The sequence below is a fragment of the Parasteatoda tepidariorum genome, chromosome 5 (genome assembly GCF_982258835.1).
Source record: "Parasteatoda tepidariorum strain Cologne lab strain chromosome 5, Ptep-v5.0, whole genome shotgun sequence".
NCBI lineage: Eukaryota > Metazoa > Arthropoda > Arachnida > Araneae > Theridiidae > Parasteatoda > Parasteatoda tepidariorum.
The window spans coordinates 53,147,886-53,174,881 of NC_141759.1; the positions used below are offsets into that span (position 1 = coordinate 53,147,886).

The 26,996-nt window shown below is 26.3% G+C and overlaps 1 protein-coding gene across 3 annotated transcripts; it reads left to right on the top strand.

Moving 5' to 3' along the window:
* The first annotated feature begins 21 nt into the window (after window positions 1–21).
* Ate1 (arginyltransferase 1) lies at window positions 22–26,996 on the top strand. Of its 3 annotated transcripts, XM_043044786.3 has the most exons (14): window positions 22–162; window positions 2,850–2,913; window positions 4,611–4,673; window positions 4,820–4,910; window positions 5,001–5,136; window positions 7,599–7,700; window positions 10,041–10,159; window positions 11,641–11,718; window positions 15,283–15,444; window positions 16,643–16,798; window positions 17,900–18,081; window positions 19,284–19,383; window positions 23,658–23,778; window positions 25,894–26,996. In XM_043044786.3, the coding sequence occupies exons 1-14, from the start codon at window positions 78–80 to the stop codon at window positions 26,073–26,075; spliced, it is 1,641 nt and encodes a 546-aa protein (XP_042900720.1). In that variant the 5' UTR covers window positions 22–77; the 3' UTR covers window positions 26,076–26,996. The 3 variants fall into 3 exon arrangements, with proteins under 3 accessions (XP_042900720.1, XP_015924897.1, XP_015924898.1); XM_016069411.5 differs by lacking the exon at window positions 16,643–16,798; XM_016069412.5 differs by lacking the exon at window positions 15,283–15,444.

The following is a 26,996-nucleotide window of genomic DNA, read 5'->3' on the forward strand; positions in this document are numbered from 1 at the left end:
ATTATGATAATAAATATAAATTTATGACCACCTGTCAAATCTCATTTAAGTGATTCCCGAGAATTTTTATTTTAATAATGCAGAGCATTGTTGAATATTTTTCTGGCCAGGAAGGTCATTCCTGTGGTTATTGTAAATCTAGCAATACATTTTATTCTAATGGTAATCATGCCTTGATTGCTTCTTAAAATTATTTTATAAAGTTATTTTTGAACAGAAAAATAAGAAAGAAGGAATTAAAAGAACAAATATAAAAAATAAAACACATATTTCTTCCCAACTTTTCAAAATACTAAGTATACGATACAAATACTAAATATAAACTGTCTATCATTATTGTCCATGATTACTAAGCACATTAAATGTATAAAATATTTTTTTTCTTCTTCTGAAATTATAAAAAAAAATTACTACCAAAAATTTTTTAATATCATATTTATATATCCGTTGTTTAATAACAAAAATTGCTATTAATTATTAATATTTTTATATTTTGCTAGATTATATTACAAGTAAATTTCACACTGTTGGCTACATTTGACAAAATATTATTATTATTTGACAAAATATTATATTAAATGAAAATCAATCAAACATATCTTTAAACCAACGCGAATGAAACTTTCACTAATAATTAATAAATTTTGTAAGTAATATAACTATAATGTAAAATTACAAAGTTAAATAATTTATATGGAGAATATTTTCAGTAGGGTAAACCTTTTCTTTTATGGAAAAAATAAAGTGGTACATGTGATTTAATATTAAGAAATTTTTTAGAATTAACAATATAGTTCTGTCTATCATATATTAATAATAAAAATAATCACATTAGTTTCAGAAGTCAAAGCACATTGCCTTCTTAAAGCTGAAGTGAATCAAAAGAAATATCCATTATAAATATGTACTAGCATTTTTATCACATAGATATTTTTCATAAATAGACCACTTTTTATAGTCTAACAACAATAACAACAACAATTTTCATTTCTAAATAAAAAGTCAATGATCAAGCTTTCTCATCCAGTTATTTATTTCATGTATATACAGTACAGAACCCGTTATCCGGAAATCAGAAAACCGGAAAACCAAAAAACCGGAACGAAATTCGATAAATTTTCCCGCTACTTTTAAAAAAAATTTTTTTTTTTTCCTCATAAGATTTTAGGATTTTTCGTTCTTTTTTGAAAGATGTTTACTTTACCATCATTTTGGTAATAATCATTAGTGTATTACTTCATCGTTTTTTCTTCTTTTTAAGATTATTTCCAATTTTTCTTTTCTTTAGTTGGTTTTAACAATAACTAAAACGGCTTTTTTTAGCGATTCAGAAAACCGGAAAAATCAGTTATCCGGAATATCGATGGTCCCGATCGTTCCGGATAATCGGTTCCCTACTGTATTAAAATTTTTTAATGATTATAGAAATGTTAAAAAACCTTATTCAAGTGAAATAGGAGTAAACATTGTGGGGGAGTAAACAACATAGACATACAATGTGAAAAGAGCATAAATATCACCTCATAATCAGACATATTATAGTTTTGATTATGTAATGAAAAATCTTCCACAGTTTTGAAGCAGAGAATGATTTATTATTTTTCTACCAATTTTTTAATGTCTATATGAATCCTGATCAAACATAAAGTATCTTGTTTTTAATTGCTGCTATTTAAAAAAAGAATTTTAAAATGTATTTATTGCCATTAAGGTATATTGTTGTAACTGCTTTTCTTTATTGTTCATGCAAAATCTAAATTCTCATAATTAAATATTTTTTTTTATTTACAAATTAAAGCACTGGATAGAGTTTTATTTTTCTTCATTTTGTTATTTATCCTATCCATCTAATACAATTCAAAGATTTATTGTTTAAAATATATGAAGTTTTACTGTCATAATCAGTAGTAAAACATTACATATCTTTATTGTAATAAGGTTTAAATACATTATCTTATATCTATGTAATTTCATTGGTAATATGCTTAAAAAAAGTTAGACTTGTGTTACCTAGCTTCATTGTTTGTTTTTTGAAAGTTTTATTTTATTATATTTTTTGTTTAAAACTAAAACACATTATTGCATTTTAATTTTTCAAGCAAAATTGTCATGTTTTAATTTTTTAGTACTTTACATATAGATGTATTTTAAACCACCAATTAAATCATATTCTTTCAGTTCACTTCCTTCATTATTGCTCACCATCATATTCTACCAGTATTATTTATAGATAGTATCCTTTACTTCAAGAATTAAAAAATCAATAAGGTTTAAAAAAAGTTTTTTTTTTGGGTATTTTAATTTTAGAATAGTATAAAGCAATATAAGATTAATCACAAGAGTCTCATTATCCACAGCCAACTTTGAATAAGCTGCACATGTAAGTTCATGTTGCTTGATTATTCCGAGTCAAAAGTATTTTAGATATGAAAGCCTTATAAAAGAAATAGTATAATTATAAAAGAAAAATCTTGGTCATGAATTATTGTCAAAGGAGAATGAGAGTAACTTTTAAGTGCACTTTTAGCTAGTTTAAAATTAAGACTCCTTTATATTATATAAAGAAAATGTTAAATTTCTTGAGATCCTTTTTAATCACATTATCCTTTTGAAGAGCATAATGTAAGGTTTCTATACTTTAGTTAATTTTTAGAATGTAATAAGTTAAAAACAAGTCGGGTAAGTAAATAAAATACAGTTATAACATTTTGTTATATAATTTCAAAAGGTGTTAGGGAATTTGAAGTCATATCTCAATAGTATATTCATATTGAAATTTAATTTGTAATATATGAAATAAAAATTTTCAAATATAATTAGTTCTAAGAATTTTTTTATTTTATTCTTAGGAATGTGGGCTCACACCTTAACTACAACAGACTACCAGAATCTAATTGATCGAGGGTGGAGAAGGTAATATTTGTATGAATCTTTAATGGGTATTTTGTGTAGTTATTCTTTCGTGGTACAACAGTATAACTGGTGCTCACATGTTTTTGTATTAATTAAACATAATTTTATCTTACAACCAGCGTTGAACAACCGACCCAATTCTGAGTTTAGGACTATCAGCCTTCAACTCTGTAGCCTTGTAATTCAGAACCCAACCCAGAAGACAAGAAAATTCCTGGATCAAGCATTGGTTCTAGCTAGCCTTTGTGGAGGACTTTTTGATGGAACTAACCCACATTTGTTTTACATGAAGAGAAAAAAAAAAAAACGAAAACCTCTCATTGTTAGCACGACAGCAAGGGAATTCTAACCTATGATCAATCTACCACTGAGGATATTTTACATCTCCACTGTGGTCAGTCTGAGTCGGGAGCAGAATTGATATTAACTAGCAATCAGCCTCCCCTGGGATTCGAACTAGGGAAAGGAACGCTTTATCCCCTTAGTTACTGCAGCTTTTGTGAACATAATTAGTATTGTTCACCGTAATGATCTCAGGTGGCAATTGTGAAGCTAGATAGTCATAATAGCAGCCAGAAGACAATGAGTTGGCCTTTGGCCAACGTAAAGGTGAAACTTTAACTGGGCTGTCCAGTCTTAACTAGGAAACTTTGAGTACTTGTGTGCTTTACAAAGTATTACTGTGTTGTAATAGTAATTTTTGCCTGAATGAAAAAGTTTTGCCGGTGGTTAAGGCATTGAACTGTCATTGTGTAGGACAGGGGTTCGATTCCCAGTGGGGGCTGGAATCTAATCCAGCTTCTGATCAATGAATACAGCGTTCCTAGTAAGTAAAGATGGCCTCGCGCAATGCTGACCATAATGCTATTGTTAAAATACTAATGTTGTCCTGCCTTTGGTTATGAAATTATGAAGCCTTTACTTTCAGGACCCCCTGACTCAAAACAGGCTGTGCATTAATGTTTTTCGTTTAATAGCAATTTTTTAAAAATCTTAATTGAAAATGGTTTTATAATTTGTTTTTATGTTTATTTTTATTTATAAGAATTGTCTTAAGTTTTCTTTTCACAAAGACTTTTTCATTCCAAAAAAATTTCATTATCAATTAATAATACAATGCTTATATTCTTGATTGTTTTTTTTATTTTCATTGAAAATTAAAATATTCTATTGTATATATTCTAACTAAATTTATTCATATTTCATACTAAATCTGGAACATGTACTGTTTTGAAAACAGGGTACTGATGCAATTAATTAATCAATTTATGTTAAGGGAACTCTTCTCAAACTTCATTGTAAAAGAGCTTGACATAAAAATTATAAATGCAACAAACCTTTCAATTTTAAATTAAAAATTTATATCTAAAGATGATCAACTTTACCTCATTATGTGTTACATAGTTATCCATTTTTCTAGTTTCAAATATTATTCTTTATTAAAATCTCTTAAAATTTATGCATTGAAAAACCTGTTATTTTGAACAATTAATGCATAATCAGTAATTTTTCATATAGGTTGATTCTCAATTTATCATTAAAATTAGCAAATGATTCCTAATTTATCTACTGTGTTTTATTCTCCCCTAAGTGTACGGTTAGGTTTAATTTTTTTAAATCAATTTTAACTTTATAAACTTAGTTTAATTAAATTGCATTAAAATTTTATTTTAATGATTTTGCTTTCTTTTTTTCAGAAGTGGGAAATATTGTTACAAACCAACTATGAATATAACTTGCTGTCCTCTTTATACAATCAGGTAAAGAGAAATTGTTAATTATTTTAAAAAGATGAAGTACATAGTATATAAAATTATAATTATTGATCCTATAAGATTAAAACATATGGTTGTGCTGTGTTTTTTTATTGTATAATCAGTCATTAAATTTTCCAATTGTATTTTAGATGTGAAACTAAAAAGTTTACTCTTACAAAATCTCAGAAAAAAGTTTTAAAAAAAGTTCACAGGTTTCTCGCTTATGGAGATCAAGGAAAGGTATTAATGTGTGCATTCTATGCATTATTTCTCTCAATATTTTCTGCAGTGTATTAGATTCGAGTGATATTTTCTAATTGAAACTTTCAGCGTTCTCAGTCACCTTCATCTGAAAATAGCGAACAACGAGAAATGGATGGAGTCGAATTTTCACCAGATATCAGTGCTGAAAATTTAAAACGGATAGAAGATATTAAATCAACAGACATAGAATACTCAGAATTGGGTGAGTTTTAATAGTTAAATAATTATATATATTTTTTAACTTTTATTATACAGGGTGCGTAGCATTTTTAAAAAGTGTTTAAAGGTGCTTATTTTTGATTTTCGTTTTTTAAAAGCCCTTAAAGGTGCTTTTTTCATTGGGTGTTTTTAAAAAGTGCTTAATTTTCCCTTTTTCAAAAATGAGAATTTTCCTTCACCATTTTGATTTTTGCATGTGCATAAAAACATTTGGCCGTGCATAAAAAAATAATGTATGAAATTTTTTCAACTTTATATTATAAGGTTTATAAAGACATGTTTTAAAATATATGAACTCATTTAAAGAAAGACATTTGTTAGTTCTGCATACATATTGTAGTGTGTTTATTTCAATTTTGCAATAATTAATATAATTAATTTTAACTCATATATCCTTCTCGTATAACTAAGAATTACTCATATTAAAAATATATTTTTATCAACAATAGTAAAAGTGTTTGAATTTAAAAGCTTTCAGTAACTTGAAATTTTTAAAATGTGGTAATTAAATAAATATTTTGATAATCTTATATTTTATTATGATATGAAAAATAATTGTTATGCTTTATGAAGTTTCATCAATAAAAACTCTCAAACTAAATCAAATCTCATAAAAGCTAAGTTTTTTGATTTAATTTTAATTTTTGTAGAAGGCTATTTGTACTTTGTGAAAATCTAAGTTTATAAAGTTCTGAAAGAGTTTTACATACATTATGAGTTTATATGTAATTGAACTTAGCTATTGTAGGCTTTGATTTAAAAGGATATCAGTGAATTATTAAATGGATGATTTAATGTTGAATGGATAGTTTAATGTTGATGCAGGATTTTCCATAGAAAATGATTTTTTGAAGTTGTCGGAAAAAGTATATGAATGTTCATATACATGTTTTTTCTTTCAAAAGTGTTAGAAAAAAGTCTATATTTCAAATTGTTCCAACATTGTATAAATAATATATGAAAAGTAATATTAGTATAAGGTCTTTCAAGATAAATCAAATCTTATAAAAGCTATACTTGTTGATTTAATTTTTTCAGAAGGCTTTTCGTAATTTGTGAAAATCTGAACAGTGATTCATATGTATCTTGTCAGTATTTATGTGTGATTGATGTTCTTTCATGAATCACTGTTATATTATTATAAGCAATTGTAAGTGGTCATTGCAATGACTAACAGATATGTTATTGTGTGAAAACCATTGAATATACAGTCGAACCTGTTTATCTCGAATCTCACGGGAAATGCGAAAAATTCAAGATAAAGAGGATTCGAGTTATACAGGTGCTATAAAAAATTAAATTTAATTAAGAAATTCTATTAAAAGTGCGTTAATTGTTTTTAGTAACAAAATATAGACATTTCTTTAAATTAATTATACTTCATCTATTCACATAACCGTTTTTTAACATACATTTAACACTGAAAATAATTTTTCTAAGATTTTTGACTGATAACCTTATTTGTTTTGATTATTCTTTTGAGGTTAGAAAGATTGCAAATTCCTCATAGCCTACATTTTCCTGGAATTCAACAGTAGTTTATAAGAATTCTGCAGCTTTTTCTACTTCTTTTGCATTCACTTTTGATTCATCAATATGATCTTCAGCTTCTTCCTCTTCATCCAATATTCCTTTGACATTATCTATGATTTCTGCATCTGTCAATGCTCTGCATGTTGCCAGGCTGTTGTCCACTTGTAAAAATCTTCAAAATTAATGTCAACATTAAATCCAGATTTTATTGCGTTCCATTCTGGCAAATCTGTCACTGCATTTCCATCGTTGACATTTTCTTCTTTACTGATGCCTACAACCTCTTATTCATCATCTTCACAGTTCTTTTTAAAACCATTTTGGATAGTTTTTAGAGACACATTTCTCCAGACAAAACAGTAATTCTGATTGCATCTAACTTTTTTCATTGTTGGCATCTACAAGTTTGCGTACCAACTGTTTTCTTTAGATCACTTTAAAACTCTTAATTATCCTTTGATCCATTAGTTGCAATTTTGAGATCAAAATGAATTTCTATTCTTAGCTTTCTTATCTATGTACCCCGGATGGTCACTACTCGTTAACCCCTCACTTACTGCAAGAATCATTGTATTTCTTTCTAGTTAAGGAAGTGCAGGGAAAGTGATTGAAATTCCAAGAAACACCCCCAACCTGTTCATCCATACTTCCTGTGGATTCACGAAATTCATCTCTGTCTACAAGTTCTACTGATAAAGAAAGTTTTGACATTTGTGCTTATTAGAAATTCGAGAAATGGAGGTTTTGAAGAAGAAAAAAATTCGACATAAACATGGAAAATGCATTGATTTTAGACAGTAAATGTAGGGAATTTTAGAAATTTCAAGATATAAAGGTTTTTGAGATAAACAGGTTCAACTGTATTAATATATTTTTATCTCTAATTGTTATAGTATTATATTATAATCTCAGAATCTGATTCTAATCTGAAAAGTGACGAAACATCATCTGCAGATGTCCAATTACCAAAATCTAGTTTTTCTTCTTCGGGGTCTCCTTCAATTGTTAATAAATGTAAGTTTTAAATTATGTTTTTTTCTTTGTTTTTCAGATTAATCAGAGATTGTGTTTTCCAAATTTCTGGTTTTTGCTAGACGTATATCTATTCTGAATCTTTCTCTAAAAATAAGAATCTAGAACAAGCCTAAATGTAATTTTTTAAAAGTCTTTATTAATTACATTGTCTCTTTTAGAAGTTTGCAAAATTTTTACCATTCAAATAAAATAAAAAAAATAATTTAGGATTGTCTACGTCTTATTTATCTCTAAAAATAAGAATCTAGAACAAGCCTAAATGTAATTTTTTAAAAGTCTTTATTAATAACATTGTCTCTTTTAGAAGTTTGCAAAATTTTTACCATTCAAATAAAATAAAAGAAATAATTTGGGATTGTCTGTGAAGTTCAGTAACTAAAATAACAGAAAAAAATCGTTTGACACAACTCATCACTAATAATTTTTATTGTCTGATTCAATTATTGGCTTGTAAGTGTAATAAAATAAAATATTAAAATGTGAATTTCAAAAAAATTATTGTAAATATATTCATATTTATGAATTTTGTTATTAAAAGGTTAAAATCAGTTTGAGTTGACCAATAAAAGAATTATGGTTCATGTTTTAAAGGGCCACCTTCCCTCTATTCTGCCTATATGTATTGTACCTTTTTGTTCAACTTTGTTGTATGCTCCACAAATATATTTTACTGATAATATTCATTCATGAAACTCTCTTTCAATGTAATTGTTTTAGTTTTGACTGCACATAAAAAGCTTGTTACTTTTCATTTGGACATTTCCAATTTTATTTGTTTGTTTATTTTTAAAATTTAATAAAAGAGTCGTTATATAGTTTCGTAATTTTTTTCTCAGAATTATATGTAGACTACTAGTGAATTATTTTTATTTACCAGTAGTACTTTCTTTTTAACATTCAACATTTTTCTGTTAGATGGTATTTAGAATTGCCAATATAACTTTAACTTTAAAAAAAAAACATGAACATCTGAAAATTTTTTTTAGTATTAGAAATACAAGCAATTTTTGTATTTCCTTTTCATTTTTAACGCATGAAATGGGATTGTTTATAATATACAATTACAGAATATAGATAATGTGCCTATCTATATCTATGATTGCATGTATGATAATTAATTACTTTTGAAATTCATATTGTTTGTTGTACGAAGAAAATAAATGGCTTGGCATAAATCAATATAAATTGACAAAATTGCCACTTATTTTCTGCACTTGTTTTACTAAAAAAATCATGTTTCAAGTTGGGTTATGTGCTTTTTGAATATGAAAACATTCAAAATCGAAAATTTTTCATTTTATTTTTCTTGTATTATTATAGCTTTAAACATCATTATGGTAAATCAAGTATTCTTAAATGCAGCATATTAACTTTCATATGATAATGTGTATCACTGACTTTTCATAAAGCTGTTAATTTCAAAATGATACTTGTTAATGCTTTTAAACTTTAATTTTTATTATTATGTAGAGTTTTTATTATACTTGTTAATCCTATAAAGTAAGTTTTTTCCCCCTCATAGATTTTGCTTTGCATTAAAAATTTTTTTTTAAGTTTAAACCATCAGTTCAAAACTTATATATTGTTTTAGTACAAGAATAATTGGCAAATTTTATTTTTCATGGGTGTTAAAAATCTTAATTTCTTTTAAATTGGCTAATTAAGGAGTTTGTTATTTATTTTCTACCGAATGAAAAAAAAATTATTTTTCAAAGTTTTTATTTTAGTTAAATTACCACTAGGTATAAATCTAAGAGAGAAGAAACTAAATCACTGAGGATAAATTTTTTTTTTTAAATAAATAAATAAATATATATATTTAAAAAAAAAAAGCAAATTTATCCTCAGTGATTTAGTATCTTCTCTGTTAGATTTATATTTAAACATTAAATACTTTTCCTCCAATGTAAACAAAGATTATGTGTTAATTATTTCTAATTTTCTTGCAGATCTAAACAGTTTATATTTCTCTGTAATTAATATCATAACTTTATTAAAATTTTGTTGCTACAAGCTTGAAAAAAGTTTGAGCTTAAAAATTAATTTATTCCAATTTTAAAGTTAATATCGGTTTCTTTTTGTTAGGAAATTTTTTATTTCTGTTCTGTTCTATTATTATTTATCAAGACAATCCTATTTTTAATATGATCTTTTTTTGTGATTATTTTAAGATATTTTTTAAATTGATAATTTGCAAAATTATTGAATCAAAGACGTAATATGAATTACTGATATTATATATATATAAATATTTAGTACCAGTAATTTATAAATTCAAATCTTTATTCGAATATCTCTAACTATTTTTAATTTTTGCAGGTAATGAAAATAGTAATCGTCCTAAATGTCAAAAAGCCAAGGTCTTACGACGTGAAAAGAAACTTCAGAAATTGCTAAAAAAAGGAATACAACCTGATTTAGCTGCTGCATCAGTTAAGGTTATTTTGGCCTTCTTTTTTTAAAGTGTATTTAGTAATTTTAAAATTTTAAGTTAATGTAATAAAAAAAACTGTTTATAGATTTTGGTTATTTACATTTCATGATTTGGTGATTTATCTATCAATTCTAACCTCTTGAATAATTTTTTTGAAAATTATAAAAATGTCCTTTTTTTTCTATTTAGTTCATTAAATTAAACGTTATATCATTAAATAGATAATGAAATTCAATATAATTTGCAATTTAATTGATTCATACTTGTTGAACTTTGAGTGGCTGTCATAAATAATTTTTAATTAAAAGGATGTTTCCCTTTTAAATTGTATATTCTCGTGTGTCCCAAAAATGCCCAATGATTTGAATTGTCAATTAAAAAAAAAAAAAAAAATGAAATTAAAAAATTGCATGATTTACTGCATTTTGCATATAAAACTGAGGTTTTATTTCACCAAATTTCAAAATTAGTTATAAAGTTTGTCAAAAGATTGCTCCACTGTCTGGAAAAACTATGAAAAATTATAATCTGCCTTATGTCAGATAATTTTAATGGAAATATTAGCACAGCTGTTTGATAATTTTGTGCCTGGACTACACATTGTTACAGCAAATTATGATTATTTTGAAAACATGGTTTTGTAGTTTTCCTCAATTAACAGAACAAAAATAGTATCTGCTGACAAACTTTTTAACTTATTTTTAAACTTGGGTAGAAGAATTCTGGTTTCCTAAGTAGAACTCAGCAGACCATACAACTCCTAGCATTTTCACCATACTTCTGCATACTTCACCATTTTTGATTTTGACCTGCATTTTTCTTTGCATAGTATGTCCATGATAGAGATATTAAAACAAAAAGGTGTATTTCTATAAGCACCAGCAAGTTAATCATCCTCAACAAATTAATAAAGAGAGAGGAAAGAAGAGTTTTTACATTTTCTTTCTTTTCACATTTCTTTATATTGTAGTATTTTTTTTTCTTCAAATTTTCTCTGTTTTCATGTTTTGTTAAAAAAAATAACCTCTTATTTTTAAATATTTTTTATAAGGCCTGGTTTTTATGTGGCTGTAATTTTTTTAAAACTGTTGTTACAGAGTGCGTGTAAAATAACATGACGTACTGGCAAATATAAACAATGCATTTTACGCAGAAAATATAGTTTAAATTTCTTAAAAAAGCAACTTAGTAACAAAAGTAACACATAAAAGAAAATTTGGCACCCCAGTCATATGTATGCTGATAAATGAATACAGATATGAATACAGATTTTTCTATGTTCTATGTTTTCAATGCATTATATATTATTATACTTTATACACCACATGTTATTTTATATGCATTCTGTATGTTTATTGTATTTATATTCAATATAAATACAATAAACATGTAGATTTGATTATAAATACATAATTTATTTCTTTGGGTCTTTTAATCTGTTTGTTGTTGGTCTTTTATAAGAATTTTTTTAAATTTTATTTGTAGAAAACACCAAACCAGCCAAAGAGTCTTGAAGAGTTCCTATCAGAACCACATATCTCCGATCCAGCTCATAAACTAGAGGTCAGGACTGTCCTCTATATAAAAATATTTTATCTTTTAAGATTTTTTTATTTCTTCCGTTATTCAAAAGAGAATTTTTTGTTTATAGTTTTATTTGTTACATTTGTTTATACAGTATTATTTTTTCTAGAATTCTGAGTAATTAAATTTGTTTGTGCCTTATGTTATCTTTTTAAATATTACATTTCTCTTTGATTACCCCAAATTCTATGTTCAAAACTATTTGAGTCAATGCTTTCATGCTTGAATTTCTCTGACTCAGCAGTAATTTTCTTTTATCATGAGGAGGATAAAACTAAATACAAGATGAAGAAATTGTACCCCAAATATTCCTTAAATGCAAATAAGTTAAGATAAAACTTGAAGTTAAAAATTTTCTCTTAAGATACTTTCAGGGTATCCGTGCACCTGGAAAGTCATGAAGAATCATGGAAAGTCATGAATTTCAGTATTGAACAAAATTTGTTATGAAATGTCATGATTTTAACTATTTTTTTCTTCAAAAATCATGGAAATAGGTCGTTGAATTTTCAAAAAGGATTTTACCCCACCCCCTAATTTCATGGTGTTTCAAATATCTGAATTTGTAACAAAATCCCTACTCACAGTCATGTTTTATTAAAATATAAAATGTTTTTATCATGTTCTTTAAAAATTATGGTGTTCTTTCAAAAAAAGAAAGAAAAAACATCATTTATAGAGCGAATTATCTTTTTAACTTCTGTGATTTCAGAATTTTTATTAATGTTTATTTTTTTTTACTTTATCAATTTAAAATTCCAGCTGAAGCAAGCCAGTTATTGGCGAGCATTTTTTATTCCAAAATGAGAAAAGAAAATTCTGCAAGAAAGAAAAGAAATTATTTGCCTCTGTATTTTTTTTCACATATTTTATTGTTTCAACTCTTCCTCTTCTCTGTTTTTTAAATTTAAAATCTATAAATATGAAGATGCAAAGTATAACTATTTTGGTTATACTATCATTTCAATTAATGTTATAATGCTTTTTAAATTTATTGTTCTACTTTTGTTGGGAAAAAATAATAACTTCGTTAAGTCATGAAAAGTTCTTGGAATTAGTCATGGAAAGTCATGAATTTGAAAATCTAAAATGTAGTAGATGCCTTGTACTTTAATCACAAGGAAGGCAAGAATTTGTGAAAAAAATTCTCCCAAGTTTTTTTAATCGTGATGAGGATAAAACTAAACTCGAGAGGTAGGAAAGTTTCTCTTAAGATTTTTTAATCAGGGGGAGGATAAAATTAAACTTGAAAGGTAGAAAGCTTCTTCCTGAGATTTTTTAATTAGGCTGAGGCTAAACCTTAATGGGGAAGAAAATTTTCTCCAAAGATTCTTTAATCAGGAAAATGGTAAAACTAAACTTGAAAGATGGGAAATTTTCACCAGAGATTCTTTTATCACTTGGAAGATAAAGATTAATTAATGTAAAAACAATAATAACATGACTTACGTTTCAATATATTATTACAAATCCTAACTATTTTACAACATTAATTTAATTTAAAGCTTTACCTTTAAAATATTATTTTACTAATTTGAAACTAATATGTTGCATGATTTCAAAAAATATGTATGTTGATATTGAGGAATGATTTCAAACCGATTCTCAGTTCACCCAAAATCAGTTATTGTATTTTGCAAGATCTCAAGCTTTTAAGTTTCTGTCTGTAGTGTTGTAAGGTTGTGTCATTACATCTGTAATAGGTACTTCATGTATTATTATCTTAAATATAGTGCTGTGTGGATTATGAGTTATTTTGGATCTATAGTAATTTACAGTGATGATTTGATCATAGAAATTAACCATAGATTCTCTTCGGCAAATAGGTGCTATTATGACAATAAAGCTAGGGTGAAATCTTGATATATCAGTCTTAATGCTAAAATTAGTATTGAAAATAAACTATTTCTACATGGCTATGAATGTTAGGTAATCACCTAAACTATTGAAAATAGACTTTTGAAATAATGTTTGAATGCTAAATATTTGGTGCAGTTTGTAAGAATGCTGTATAGTTATGAAATTTACCAAAAAACACAGACAACTTTATTGTGTTGACCATTATTGTGAAACTCATAAAGATGGCTAGGATATTCATTTCAAACGCATGACTCAAATCTAGTTACAAGGTTCACACTTACAAATCCTATGGAATATAAAAATAACTTGAAATACCCTTACATAGGATGCTTGATTCAATTGAAAGTGTCTTAAAGACCTCCATTGAGGGAAACTGGGGAAGCTTTGTTTTAGATAATACCAGATATTGGAAAATGAAGTAAGAAGCCTTGGCCTGCCACAGGCTGCAGAGTCTTAGAAGAAGAAGAACAAGTAGGTGCAGCTAATAGTTTAAATATGAGCAGATCAAATAATCTATGCTCTTCTGAATCCCAGATCTATAAGAATATAAAACCTGTCAGTGCCCATACCACTTTATTTTTGCTGAATATTAATTAGTTTGTGATTAATGATCGTTTATTTTATCGTTATTAAAATTTTTCTTTTTCTAATCTACAAGTACAGCCAGATGGTAGGCTTAAAAAGGAAAGGGTACTTTGATTTGAGAAGAAAATTACAGTTGAACTCAGTTATAATGATCATACCATAAATTCACTATAAACGGTGGTTCACTGCATCAAAATTCTTTAAAAAAGAAAAAAAAAAAAAAAAGGAAATAAACTACTTTTTAAAGAATTGACATCATTGTTGGAAATAGTTATTATGATAGTTCGGTATTTGTTTATAAATTATTAACTGATTAAATGTGTAATAAACCAAGTTTTAAAAAGGAAAATGAATAAATTTGGTTTTACATTCTATGAAAAAAATTAGTACTTTTCAATTGACTACAATTTAATTTTGAGTAGAGTTTACCAATTTTCATATTATAATGTAAGTAAACTGTTAATAATCAATTGGTTACAACAAGGTCTGTTTATTTTTGAGTTATTATGTGTCTTTTTATTTACCATTCTATATTAATTATTAAGTATGGCATTTATTGAAAATATGTCAATTTTTTCACTTCTTGTGCTCTGAACAAATTATTTTATTACATTTCATTTTTCTGCTAAACACCTAAGTTGGCTAATTAGTGTAAAGTAAATAATAAATATTTTCTTTTGTGATTTTTTTTATTTATTTAGAAGCTTTTGTGTAGATTGAATTTGTTTATTAGCTGTATTAAATATATTTAGATAATTAAATTGAAATCTTGGTATTTATTATATTCGCTTTTTAACGTCTTAATCATTCCACTTTTTATATTTGACATTAATTAAGTAATCAAAAGTTTAGTAAACATTTCAAGACGATTTAATTGTTAATTAATTCTTTTAAAAGATATATTTTTGCTCTAATTTAAATACTATAAATAGTAATGTGCATGCTAAGATTTTGTTTGCAATAAAACTAAACTAGATTAATTTATGTGCCTTATAAATTTATGTATGCATGTTTTTTTTAATTCAATGTCACTATTATTTTATTACTGCAATTATGTGCAATTTTTTTTCTTGAAAGGCAATTTGATTTTGCTTTCAGCTTCGCTTGGTACCCTCAAGTTTAGAAAATTCTCTCTTTTGTCAAACTTTTGAGGAGTCTTACAATATTTATAAAAAATATCAGATGGAAATTCATCGAGATCCAGCTGAAAAGTGCTCAACCAAACAGTACACTCGTTTTTTGGTGAACAATCCATTTCAGGTAAAGATTACAAATCATGGACATATATCATTATTGTGTACATTTAATGTCCTTACCAAGTTATTCCAGATGCTTTTGAGCTTGATGAAGTGATTTGATTACAATACTAGAAGTTTAATGATGTTTGAGAAATTCAAATCTTGATAGGTAGTGATTTATGTTTACACATCTATAGAGATGTACAAATGTAGTTTTTTTTTAAAATCATAGTTGAATAATTTTTTTAAAATCATTTCTAGTGTTTTATTGTTGATTCTTTTCTTTTTTATTGTTGAATAGATTTTTATTTTTGTTTCTTTTCTTTCTTGATATTACTTTTATGTGAATATTCCTTCAAATTTGTTGGACTTAGTAACTAAATTGCAATCACTTCAATGATTTTTTTTTTATCAATAGAGTTGTAGTTGGTTTCTGGTTTTATCTTATTTATACCTTGCAGCTTCTTTTTGATGGAATTTTTGCTGGATAAATAAAGTTGTACCTAGTTTCTTATGAAGTTTTATCTTGGGAAATATAATTGTACCTAGTTTCTTATGAAGTGTTATCTTGGAAAATAAAGTTGTACCTAGTTTCTTATGAAGTTTTATCTTGGAAAATAAAGTTGTGCCCAGTTTCTTATGTAGTTTTATCTTGGAAAATAAAGTTGCAGTTAGTTACCAGTGAAGTTTTATCTTGATATGTCTGATGTTCCTTGGCTGCTTAATGTAGAAAGATGATTTCAAGTTTGTGCTTTATATTTTGACTAGAGCTTCAAAATCACTTAGTTGAATAACTGACTGTTCTATTGGACTTGTTTTGGCTCATTATCTTAATTTTATTATGATTACAAATTTACTTATTTCTGTTTAAAAAAAACTTGTGATGGACTACTGTTTTATTTAATACAATTTCCCCTCTTGGATTGCAGAGTATCTTTTGCTGGATTTATTTTTATTGAGAATTAGTTGCACCTGTGATTACTGTTGTACTTTGGCTTACTACATTTTAGAAATCATTTTAGATTGCTATATATTTGGTGACGTTACTCATTTAATTTTTCTTCTCTAATTCACTAAGCCCTGTAATACAAATTAAGTTTTCCGTTGTTAGCTAATATCAGCTTGCCTTTCAAAATTAAAACACTAATTATTTTAAAGTAAAATTTATACTAATATTAGTTATAGTGTGGTGTAGTTATGCCTTGCATTTAATTATTCAGGTAAAGTTTGTTTATGTCAATTCTAAGGAATTCCTTGAAACTAAGAAAGAATCTTACTCTCTTTATGTAAAATATCAAATGGCTATACATAACGATACTGAAGAGGAGTGTGCCGTTGAGTCCTTTGAAAATTTCCTCATTGAAACACCTTTGGAGGTATATACTTTTTTTTTGTTTATTTCTGAGGATTCTTCCTGGATTTTTGATACCAGTTGTATTTTTTTATATTTTGAAATTTCCAATGTCTAGGCAATTATAAATACTAAAACATATCAGAGAAGTAATCAAAGTTATTGCTTCAAAAGTTTTCTTCTGTTTCAATCAAGCACCCCTTTAACATATGTGTGAAGTGGTGCATATCGATAAAGGTGGTCTTTATTCATTGGATCTGCCCGACTGCAGAAAGGTTAACTGGCAGTGAGAGTGATCTGAGTATCTTTGGTATGAATATAGTTAGCAATATAAATGAATGTTTTTTATTTAAATAAAGCTAAAATAAAAACTTTCCCCAATAACTTGCAATTTTTTTTGAAAATGCTCCTTAGACTTCCCGATAGTAGTTTTTTTCGTCCCTCAATGAAATAGATATCCCACAAAAACAAATTGAAAGAAATGTTATATTCCTCAAGAACAAATTATTAAGAAATGGCGTTCTGCATTCTAATTCCTCATAAATCTATCTCTCCTTATCTCCCCCTCTGCTGACCAGACGAGTGGTCCTCTCTCTGTTCAAGTCCCCGTCGTCTAGCGTCCACCACATAAAAGGGGGCAACCACATGGTGGATGATTCGATACCAGCAGATTTGTAGCTTACAAATTTTCAATTTGTTTTTGTATGGTATCTATTTCATTGAGGAAAGCAATGGCTGCTAGCGGGAAGCCTTAGTTCTTCCTCTAAGCGCTTCATTAGAAATTTTTGTTTTTAAAGTTTAGTTTGGATTAATTTGATTAGTAAGCAACATAATTATTACACATTAATTTGAGGTATACAGCTGTCTTAACACTGTTAAGGTATGTAATGAATACAGAGGCAGAGATGATGATACTTGATTATAGCAGCAAAACAGCTGTAGGTCTAATAAATAATTGCACATATACAATCAGAATACAATTGGTCCAATAAGTAATTGTATTTCTGTTTTATTTGTGCAGTAATTGCTTTTTTAGAGCAATTCTATATTCAATGTTAACTATTATATTAGTGCTGACTTTTTTTCAACCAAAAGTATGACTTTTTATCTTACGTTTGTTTTCTAGTCACTTGATGAAATTTCATTGGTGGGACAAACTTATGGCTCATACCATCAACAGTATTGGCTTGATGATAAATTAATAGCCGTGGGAGTGCTGGACATCTTACCTTACAGTGTTTCATCTGTGTATTTTTATTATGATCCTGACTATAGTTTCCTTTCCCTTGGAACATATTCTGCTTTAAGGTAATCATTTTATGATGGTGATCATTTTGTAAAAACAAACATTATTAAATAGGAGTACACAACTTTTTTCTGAAGAGAACTACAGGGCAAATAAACTATATTTGTTTTGTTTAAAGAAAATTTTCTGTCCAAAACATGTTTAAAATGAATTGTTCTTCAAAAAAAGAAGGAAAAAAATCGAATTGTTGAAAGAAAGAAAAGGAAGAAAAATAAAGAAAAGAGATTTGAGATATTGAGTAGACGATAAATTCTCTATCTCTTTATCCATTTTTACTATACGCATTTATTAAGGTTATCTATTGATAGATAAAACAAAGAATTTCAGTACAAGAAAAGAGTTTTATTTGAAATCGATGTTTTTAAATAGAGCTGCCCAAACATTATTTGAAGGAGAAGCACCAATGTAATTTGACACTTAGAATCAGTTTTATTTTCTCCTTCTGCATTTAATACTGAAAAAAGAGTTTTTTACGCACAAAAGTTGGTGATTTGTTTTGTTGAAAGTTCGGTTCTATTCTACCAACATAAATGTATTTGAATAACTATTTTAATATTATTTTTTTTTGATAGAGAATTTTGCATCCCAAAAGATGTGTTTATAGGCTTTCATAATAAGCATAATTCTTTAGTTGATATCTATTTAAATGTTGCTTATTTAGTGATGTTATTTTTCATTTTTATTTTGTTACTTATTACTAAGTTTTTTATGTAAATATTTATTAATTCTTATATTTATTAAAGATGCTTTTAGTTTTTGTTATGTATTTGAGTGACTTCAAAAAAATTCAAATACTAAACAAAAAACATTAACAAATATCTTCTTGAAATTTAATTATAAAAACATTTAATCAACAGAGATGCCAACTTGCTCCGGACAGCAAATATACATTTTAAAGTGGTAGTTTATCAATTGTGATTCTTAGTTTAATAAATTCAATTTAGTAGATTTTTATCCACCACTATTTATAAATAATTCGTAGGCTTATATTAATCACCACTTTATAGTACTTATGTCATACTATACCGCATACAAAGCAAGCAAAAATTGCCAAATATTTGCAAAATTTACTTAGTTGTTATTTACCGTTTTTATTTATTATTCTGGCGTATCCAGAGCAGTTGGCATCTCTGAATTAATGTATTATAATGAAAAGGAATAATTATTCAAAATTTTTGTTAATTTTTCAAAAATTATATTACAGAGAAATATCATTGACGCGTCAGCTGAATGCACAATATAATGATCTGCAATATTATTACATGGGCTACTATATACATTCTTGTATTAAAATGAGATACAAGGTAAGTCAAATTGTTGCATTGACTTTTCATAAATAATTTTTCTCATGTAGCTCAACACTTTGAGATACGTTTGCGTTAGCAAACAGAACTTAATATATTTCATTTCACAAAATAAAATCATTTATTATATATTTGCTAAACATTTGTAACATCTTGGTAATGAAGAGAATTTAACATCTCTCATAATTGCCATTGCCATTTGTCATTCCTATAGACAGTATGAAGGCATTTAAAGTTGTTATTACATTCCTTTTTATAAGATGTTAAGTAAAACAGGTCCAAAATAATGTTTCTGATTAGTCTGTGATAAAAATTACATTGATTGAAATAAATATTAGATTAATGAAGTTTATTATTTAGAAAAAAATTATGAATGTTGGAAGCAATTAAAAGAATGTTGTGGTATGTTAATAATGAACTTCACAAGTATGGATGTTAGATGTCCAAAAGCAAAGAAATAACTTTATAATAATATCACATACCATGAGTAAAAGAAAGAAACTTCCTGAAAATTTTTTGATCTAGCCATTGGATCTTGACTTATAAGGGTTAATAGTTGCAGTATTGCTGATGTCACAAATTCAAAATAGAACAGAAATATAGAGATCTATTAAAAGTGATTTAAAGGCATTTTATTTTATCATATTTTATTGATGTTATCAGAATGAGCCCAAAAAGGCAAAGGTGTGCAATTCTGACAAGGTGTGCAATTTTGGAAATTCAAATTGAGAATGACTCTAAAACTGCATAAAATATGCATTATTTCTCATCCAAAATATGGCATACAGACTTTCCAGTTATTTTTTCCAAGATTCTTCGTTACATCAATATCAAAATTTAATGTAACCAACAAATAACACATCTATTTATGAACGAATCTTAGATAATTCTAGAAAAGGACTTACTGGAAATTTATCAAACAGATATTCCAATACTCTTAACGTTTACAGCTCTATAATTCTTAAAGGTTTCAAAACACAAAACCCGAAGATATTAAAATGAAAAGATTAGCTTTTTGCTTAATAGTTTAAAAAAAAAAAAGTAAAAGTGCTTACTTGAGTAATGGGTAAAATAAAAGAGGTAGAGGAAAAGAGTGTGTGATGAATAATGTCACAAGAGTTTAAAGGGATGGCATGAAATACGTTAATTTCTAACTGCAATTTATTAAGTTAGGAAATCAGACGCAGGCATGTACTTTCTCAGAATAAACATGCCTTTTTTAGAGGACTTGGATTTCTGACTTTTAAAATCTAGAGAGTAGCTGCTGTTTGGGTGATATAGTCTGAGTTTTCAAATTTTAGAAAAGTTGTACATTTAAAAGTTATTTCCTTATAAACTATTAGACTGATTTCATTCACATTTTGTATCTTGTCATACAAAATTACTTTCTTTTAATTGATATAAAAATTTGTGTGCCTTAAATTTTTTTCGACTGTTATTAAGTAAAATAATAAATAACTACTAAAATTTATTTTTTGGGTGAAATTATGTTCGGATAATCGGGTTTATAAATGCATGCAAAATTGTTTAAATGTTCTTAAAAAGTTTTTGAGATATGGCTAAATATGCAAAATTGAAATTAGCAGTAAGTGGTCCAGATTTTCGACCGCTCTTCTAACGAAACTATTGGAACCATATTTCTCATTCCCATAATTTGAGGGTCAGGAATCCAAATCCGTAAAAAAAAAGGTTAGGCAATAATTAATTAACATATTTAAGGTTAGGCCCTCAAATCATTATGATTGATTCGTAATACATGAAAATCTAATCAGATTGAAAATTATTCAGGGTATACTATTTTTACTTTGCAGATAGTACCATTTAAATAACTCCCCTAGTTCCTAGATATACTGAATTTCTTTAAAAAATATGCTTTTATTAGGCATCTTGCATGAACATAAGGTAATACCTAATGTGTTCTTAAAATAAAAGAGAGCCTGAATTATGTCTATACTATGTGATTGAATCTATCCATGGCTTTTTTATGTTATCTATGGGTATTTCAGAGATGTCAACTCCTCCAGAGAAAATATTTTTAAAAATGGTAGCAGGGTTGGGTTTTTGACGTCAAAAAGTGGTTTTTGACATGACAGGGGTATAATACTGGTTTAAACCGTCAAAAACCTGTCGAAAATGTCAAAAACTGAAGTTTGCCAAGAAAATTTATTAACTTCAAAACTACCAACAGTTGCCATGCATTATATTGAAATTTAATTATACTATAGGTAATCAGCAGGTTTTAAAATATTTTTTTATTAAAATTAAGGTAAAATAACAGATTTAAAATCTTAGAAATTTATATTCAAATGCATGTGCAGAAAAATTTTGCACAAAAATTGTTTAAATATTCATATTTAAAAAAAAATTTTTTTTCTTTTTGATACTTAAGAAAATTAAAAGTTTATTACTATGCATTTTTGACATATAAGGAACATATAACTAATATTTATAAGGAACTTACAAGTTATGTTGTATAAATACAAACTTGATATAAGATACAAGTGTATAAAAATTTTTTTATAATGTTATACCGATTATCTTTATTATCCAGTATGTTAATTTGAATTCAAAAGTAGTTAAATTTATGAATAATGATAAATATAATTCATATTGTTTATTATATTTATTTATAATTATTACACTTATCATTTTAAAACAATTTTTATCTCTTAATTTTTTTTTCTCCACTTGTATTAAGAATACAAATAATGCATAGTATCTTGAAAGCAAGAAGTAATTATTCAACAGTTGAATATTTAGATATTCAACAAAACTACATCGTATTCAGCAAAATGAAATTCACAAGTATTTGGATAAACTAAATTTTCAGCATAGTAAATGAATAGGCTGAATATACTGTAAATCGACACTAACTACTCTGTGTATTTAACAGAAAGCACTTAAATTTGTATTGTCTTATGTTAAAAAGATTATTAAGAAGATTTAAAAGAATATTAAAAAGATTTTTCTTTAAAAGAAGATGTCTAATGTACATAACTGCTAATGTTTATCTTTAAAAATGTCTAATTTTTAGTATAATCTATACTATACACTAAATTTGGTTATATATAAATTTCTTAATAATATCACTGCAGATTTTCAATAACACATGAAAATGAATACAGAATATTACAAAAGATGAGAGTTTTAATAACACATGAAAATGAATACATAATATTACAAAAGATGTGAGTTTTCAAAAGTACAAGATTTTGGTTACTATTCAAAATATAAGTGTTTCTTCAAAATTTAAAATTTATTTTTTCTAGAACATATTTAGAAACACTATCCTTTAAAAAATATATAAATTTTATGTATTAATTAAATTTCACATATGAATATAGGTTTTTGATATTTTCGACATTTTTGACAGTGAGGTTTTTGACGTGACGGTTTAAACCATGGTTTAAACTGTCAAAAACTGTCACATGTCAAAAACCTGCCAACCCTGACCTACAAACTAAAATTTTGAGATTTTCGAGCAATTTACCTATTTTTACAAGACTCCACTATCTTAACTGTAATAAAGTGTCGTATCACGCAAGCCTTTGAATTATTTCAAAGTAGTGGTGAGTAAAAATTCTATAAATCGAATTTACTAAACCAAGAAACATATATTAACACGTTGAGCACCGCATCACCCATCGGTGGCTGACACTGAACTTTCCATTTGGGCCGCATCAACCACCGGTGACTGACACTGAAATTACATTTAGACCTAGTCAACCACCGGTGGCTGACACTGAAATTACATTTAGGCTGTGTCGACTACCAGTGACTGACACTGAAATTACATTTTGGCTGCGTTTGCCACCGCTGCTGACACTGACCTTTCACATAGGCTGCGAAAAACAGCTGGCTGACAGCGTATAACATGATATAGAACTGTAGAATTTACACTTTTTTATGGGATTGCAGAAAATTTATTCAAAATTTACTTAATTGTTGTGATTGTTGGTTTAATAAATTCAATTTAGTAGATTTTTATCCACCACTATTTTTAAACAATTTGTAGTATTATATAATTCACCACTTTTTTCATATATGTCATGCTAAACCTTTTAAAACTAGCAAAATCTGTCAATATTTGCAATTTTAGTTTGTAGTTAATTACAGTTTGTCCAGACGGGCAAGCCATGTAAAATTAGCGTGACATTCAACGTGTTAAAAGACTACCACTTGAAAAAATTTATTCGCTGTCCAGAGCAAGTTGGCATCTGATATTTTAAGAGTTTTGAGAATTTACTTTAATAATTCTTTTCTTTCTGTAACAGGGTCAGTATGTTCCTTCTTATTTATTATGTCCTGAAGCCTACACATTTCACCCTATAGAAAAGTGTAAACCATTGTTAGATAAATCTAAATTCTGTCGTCTAGAAGAAGACACTAAAATTGGTAATTTTTTTTATCTTTGATATTCTATATAAAGATTATTATTATCTATTAATAGTTTTCCCATGTTATCATCACTAAGCTAGAGTTATCTTTGTAAAATTTAATTTGTAGCAAGAGTTTTCGTATACTAGATACAACTAATAAATAAGTTCGTTAAGCATGCATTCTTAAATTTATGCACATTTTTACAACTATTCAATAGGAACATCAATGTGGGTACTAAATATTTCTTAATACTTTTTTTAATATTATTATTGAACATTTAGTTAACCAGTTTTTGTCCTTTATTGCTGATGCATTGCAACATTTTTAAAGTTATCTTGAAAACAGCTTTCATTAGTTAAAAAATAATATTTGTCTTAGCAATATTCCAGTCAATTATTTTAATTTATCCAGTCATAATTAAAAAAATTTCAGATTTGTAACAAATGAGTTAATTTGAGTTAATTGTCATTTTCTATTGAACAGAAGAAATCTTAATTTTGGTTAAAAAATTAAAAATAAAAAAACTTGATATTTTTACATAGTTGCTTATAATCTTTTTGAGACCTAAGTATTTTTATAACATTGCATGATACACTTTTTCTCTTTTTGAAAAGTAGTTGAAGTTGGTTTTAAAATTATTATTATGTACTTAAACATCGTCATAAATTAATGTAACATATGAAATCTCCTTAAAGATGCAATATCTTTTATTGACTTTAAAAAATGAATTTTTATGTTATCAAATTACATCAAGAATGTGGTTAGGAAACAATTATATAATTTTAATGCATTATTAGTATGCATTATAATATAATTGAGTGCACTATTATTTATTCCATTATAAAATGCTCTATTTTAATATTATATGATTTTAATAAATGATAATTCCACTAATAGTAGAATAAGAATCTTTTCCTAAAAATAAAAGAGATTTATTCTGCAAATTAGTGACAATGAAACAAAATTTTCTGAAAATATATAATTTTTTACGTTTTCATGCATTGAAAAGATAAGTGGATTACAAATTACAAAAAGTAATTTTTAACTCCTTTAAGCAAAAAATAAAAAATATTTAAAAAGAAAATAAAAATAATTTGTTGATACAGTAGAACTTTAGTCAATCGTTACTTGTGGGACTAATAGTTGCAAATGGTACATATGAGAAAATGGTAAATGAGGTTAATGTAAAATTATAAAATAATAATTTGAAAAATAATTATAAAATAATAATTTGACTAATAGTTGCAAATGGTATATACGAGAAAATGATAAATGAGGTTAATGTAAAGTTATAAAATAATAATTTGAAAAAGTATTTAAAGTAATGAAGAAGTAATTAATCAATTTACAATAAGAATAAAAAATTTTAAATTGAAAAATTATCTATTTAGTGCACAAATATTTTTGATGTAAAAAAAGGTAGTAAACATATTTATTTATTTAAAAGAGAAATTTTGTTTGAACACACTCTTTTCTCCACAATACAAATAATACATTTTAAACATTTGTTACACTTTGTTGTTGCTTTTCTGTAAATTAGTGCGAATACAGAAAATCTCCCATTTTTCAATAGCACTGTTTCAGGTCTTTTTTCTCTGTCTTCTTTAATATCAATTTGCTCTTCTTCAGTTTCTGCAATCAATTTTTCAACCAACATTACAACACCCGTTTTAAATTTTTTTTCAACTGACGCATAAACATATAACTTGACGCTTGACGTGTTTTTACCAAACTGTAAATAATTATTCATCATTAGCATCAGGAGTGACTTTTTTCTTCTCAAAATGTAAACTTCAATATTTAATTTTTAATGTCAGTAGAATTTCTTAAAGATAGATGCGAAAATCAGCTAGCTTTAAAAGAGATATAAATTAATATTAAAAAAATAGCATTTGTAATAGGTTCAGTTTAACAAGCTGATACATACAGGAAAGCAAAAAATGCTGTGACAGTGTATCGAGGTTTGACCATAAGTATTTAAAGCAGAATGTTACAATGTCAGCATAGCTTTTTTTTTGTAATAGTAAAAATAAATTTTTTAAAGAATTTTCCTTTTTGCTTATTATTATTGTAAATGATATATAAATTAACATTATTGTATGCAATAATTTTTATATCTTTTTGTTTCAGAGGATTGTGATGGAAAAGTTGTTCTGAAAGATGTTATTATATTATACAAATCGAAAAAGATGTTATATAGTTTATATCGCATAGGAAAGTTGGGCGTCAATGAAGACGAAGAAATAGTACAGGAGTATGCAAAATTAGTTGGACAGAAATGTTACAAAAGGATGATGTTGTATAGAAGCTGAATTATTTTAAAATGTGTTTTGTCATGTTGTAACGTTAGATGAATGATTTGTTTTGTATGCAAAGCTATATACCCAGATAACTTAAAAGTATGAAGAAAGAAACGTTTAATTTTGTTGTAAAATAAATAAGATATATATATATATAAAGAAGAAAGATAAAAGAAGATAATATAAAGAAGAAACTTTCAGAAGCCAGATGGCCATTTAAAATTTTAAACAGCAACGGAGCTACAATGTTAATAACCTTAAAGTTTGTAACAAGTTCCATTAAAAAGTGCAAAAAGAGCCTTTATAAACCATAAAAAATGAACTTAAAAGGTAAAATAGTGTTCTTTTAATAATTTTCAAAAACAAGTTTCATATTAATTTATATTGTAAAAAAAAATTATAAATTGTCACTTGTATTTATAAATTTAGTAAAAAACAGGATAATAAATGAAACAAATGTGTAATTTGTGAATAAAATAAATTGTAACTAAACACTTGATGAAGATAAATAAGAATTTTAATTACACTGTTCAAAGCCATTAGAATTGCATTGTATTATTAAATGTTTTTTTAATATTTTCTAAACTGAAAGATTCCTTACAATCCAAAATAAATGTTTTTTTTTATCTTAAAAAACTTTGTTCATTGTTTGTTCTTTTTTCACTTTGTTCGCTCGTTATTAAAAGATTTTAAATGAACAAAATCCAATGCAAAATTTATTCTAATTTCTAAGAGAAACATTAATTCACTAAAAAAATGCTCTTCTCTTAAATTGAAAAATATCATTCAAAACCTATTATAAGGGATTATAAAAGGAAAAAAGAAAATAGAAACTGAAAAAATGTAAAGAAAGGAAGGAAAAAAAATGAATAAATACCCTATAAGGAAAAATCAACCAAATATGCAAAAGTAAAAAAAAAAAAAAAAAAAAAA

What these genes read in the sequence shown, in the direction of transcription:
- Ate1 (XM_043044786.3), top strand. Translation starts at nt 78, where the DNA reads ATGCAGAGCATTGTTGAATATTTTTCTGGCCAGGAAGGTCATTCCTGT. An exon ending in CTTATGGAGATCAAGGAAAG is followed by an intron (nt 4,911 to 5,000) that starts GTATTAATGTGT and finishes TGAAACTTTCAG; the next exon opens with CGTTCTCAGTCACCTTCATC. An exon ending in TAGCTGCTGCATCAGTTAAG is followed by an intron (nt 10,160 to 11,640) that starts GTTATTTTGGCC and finishes TTTTATTTGTAG; the next exon opens with AAAACACCAAACCAGCCAAA.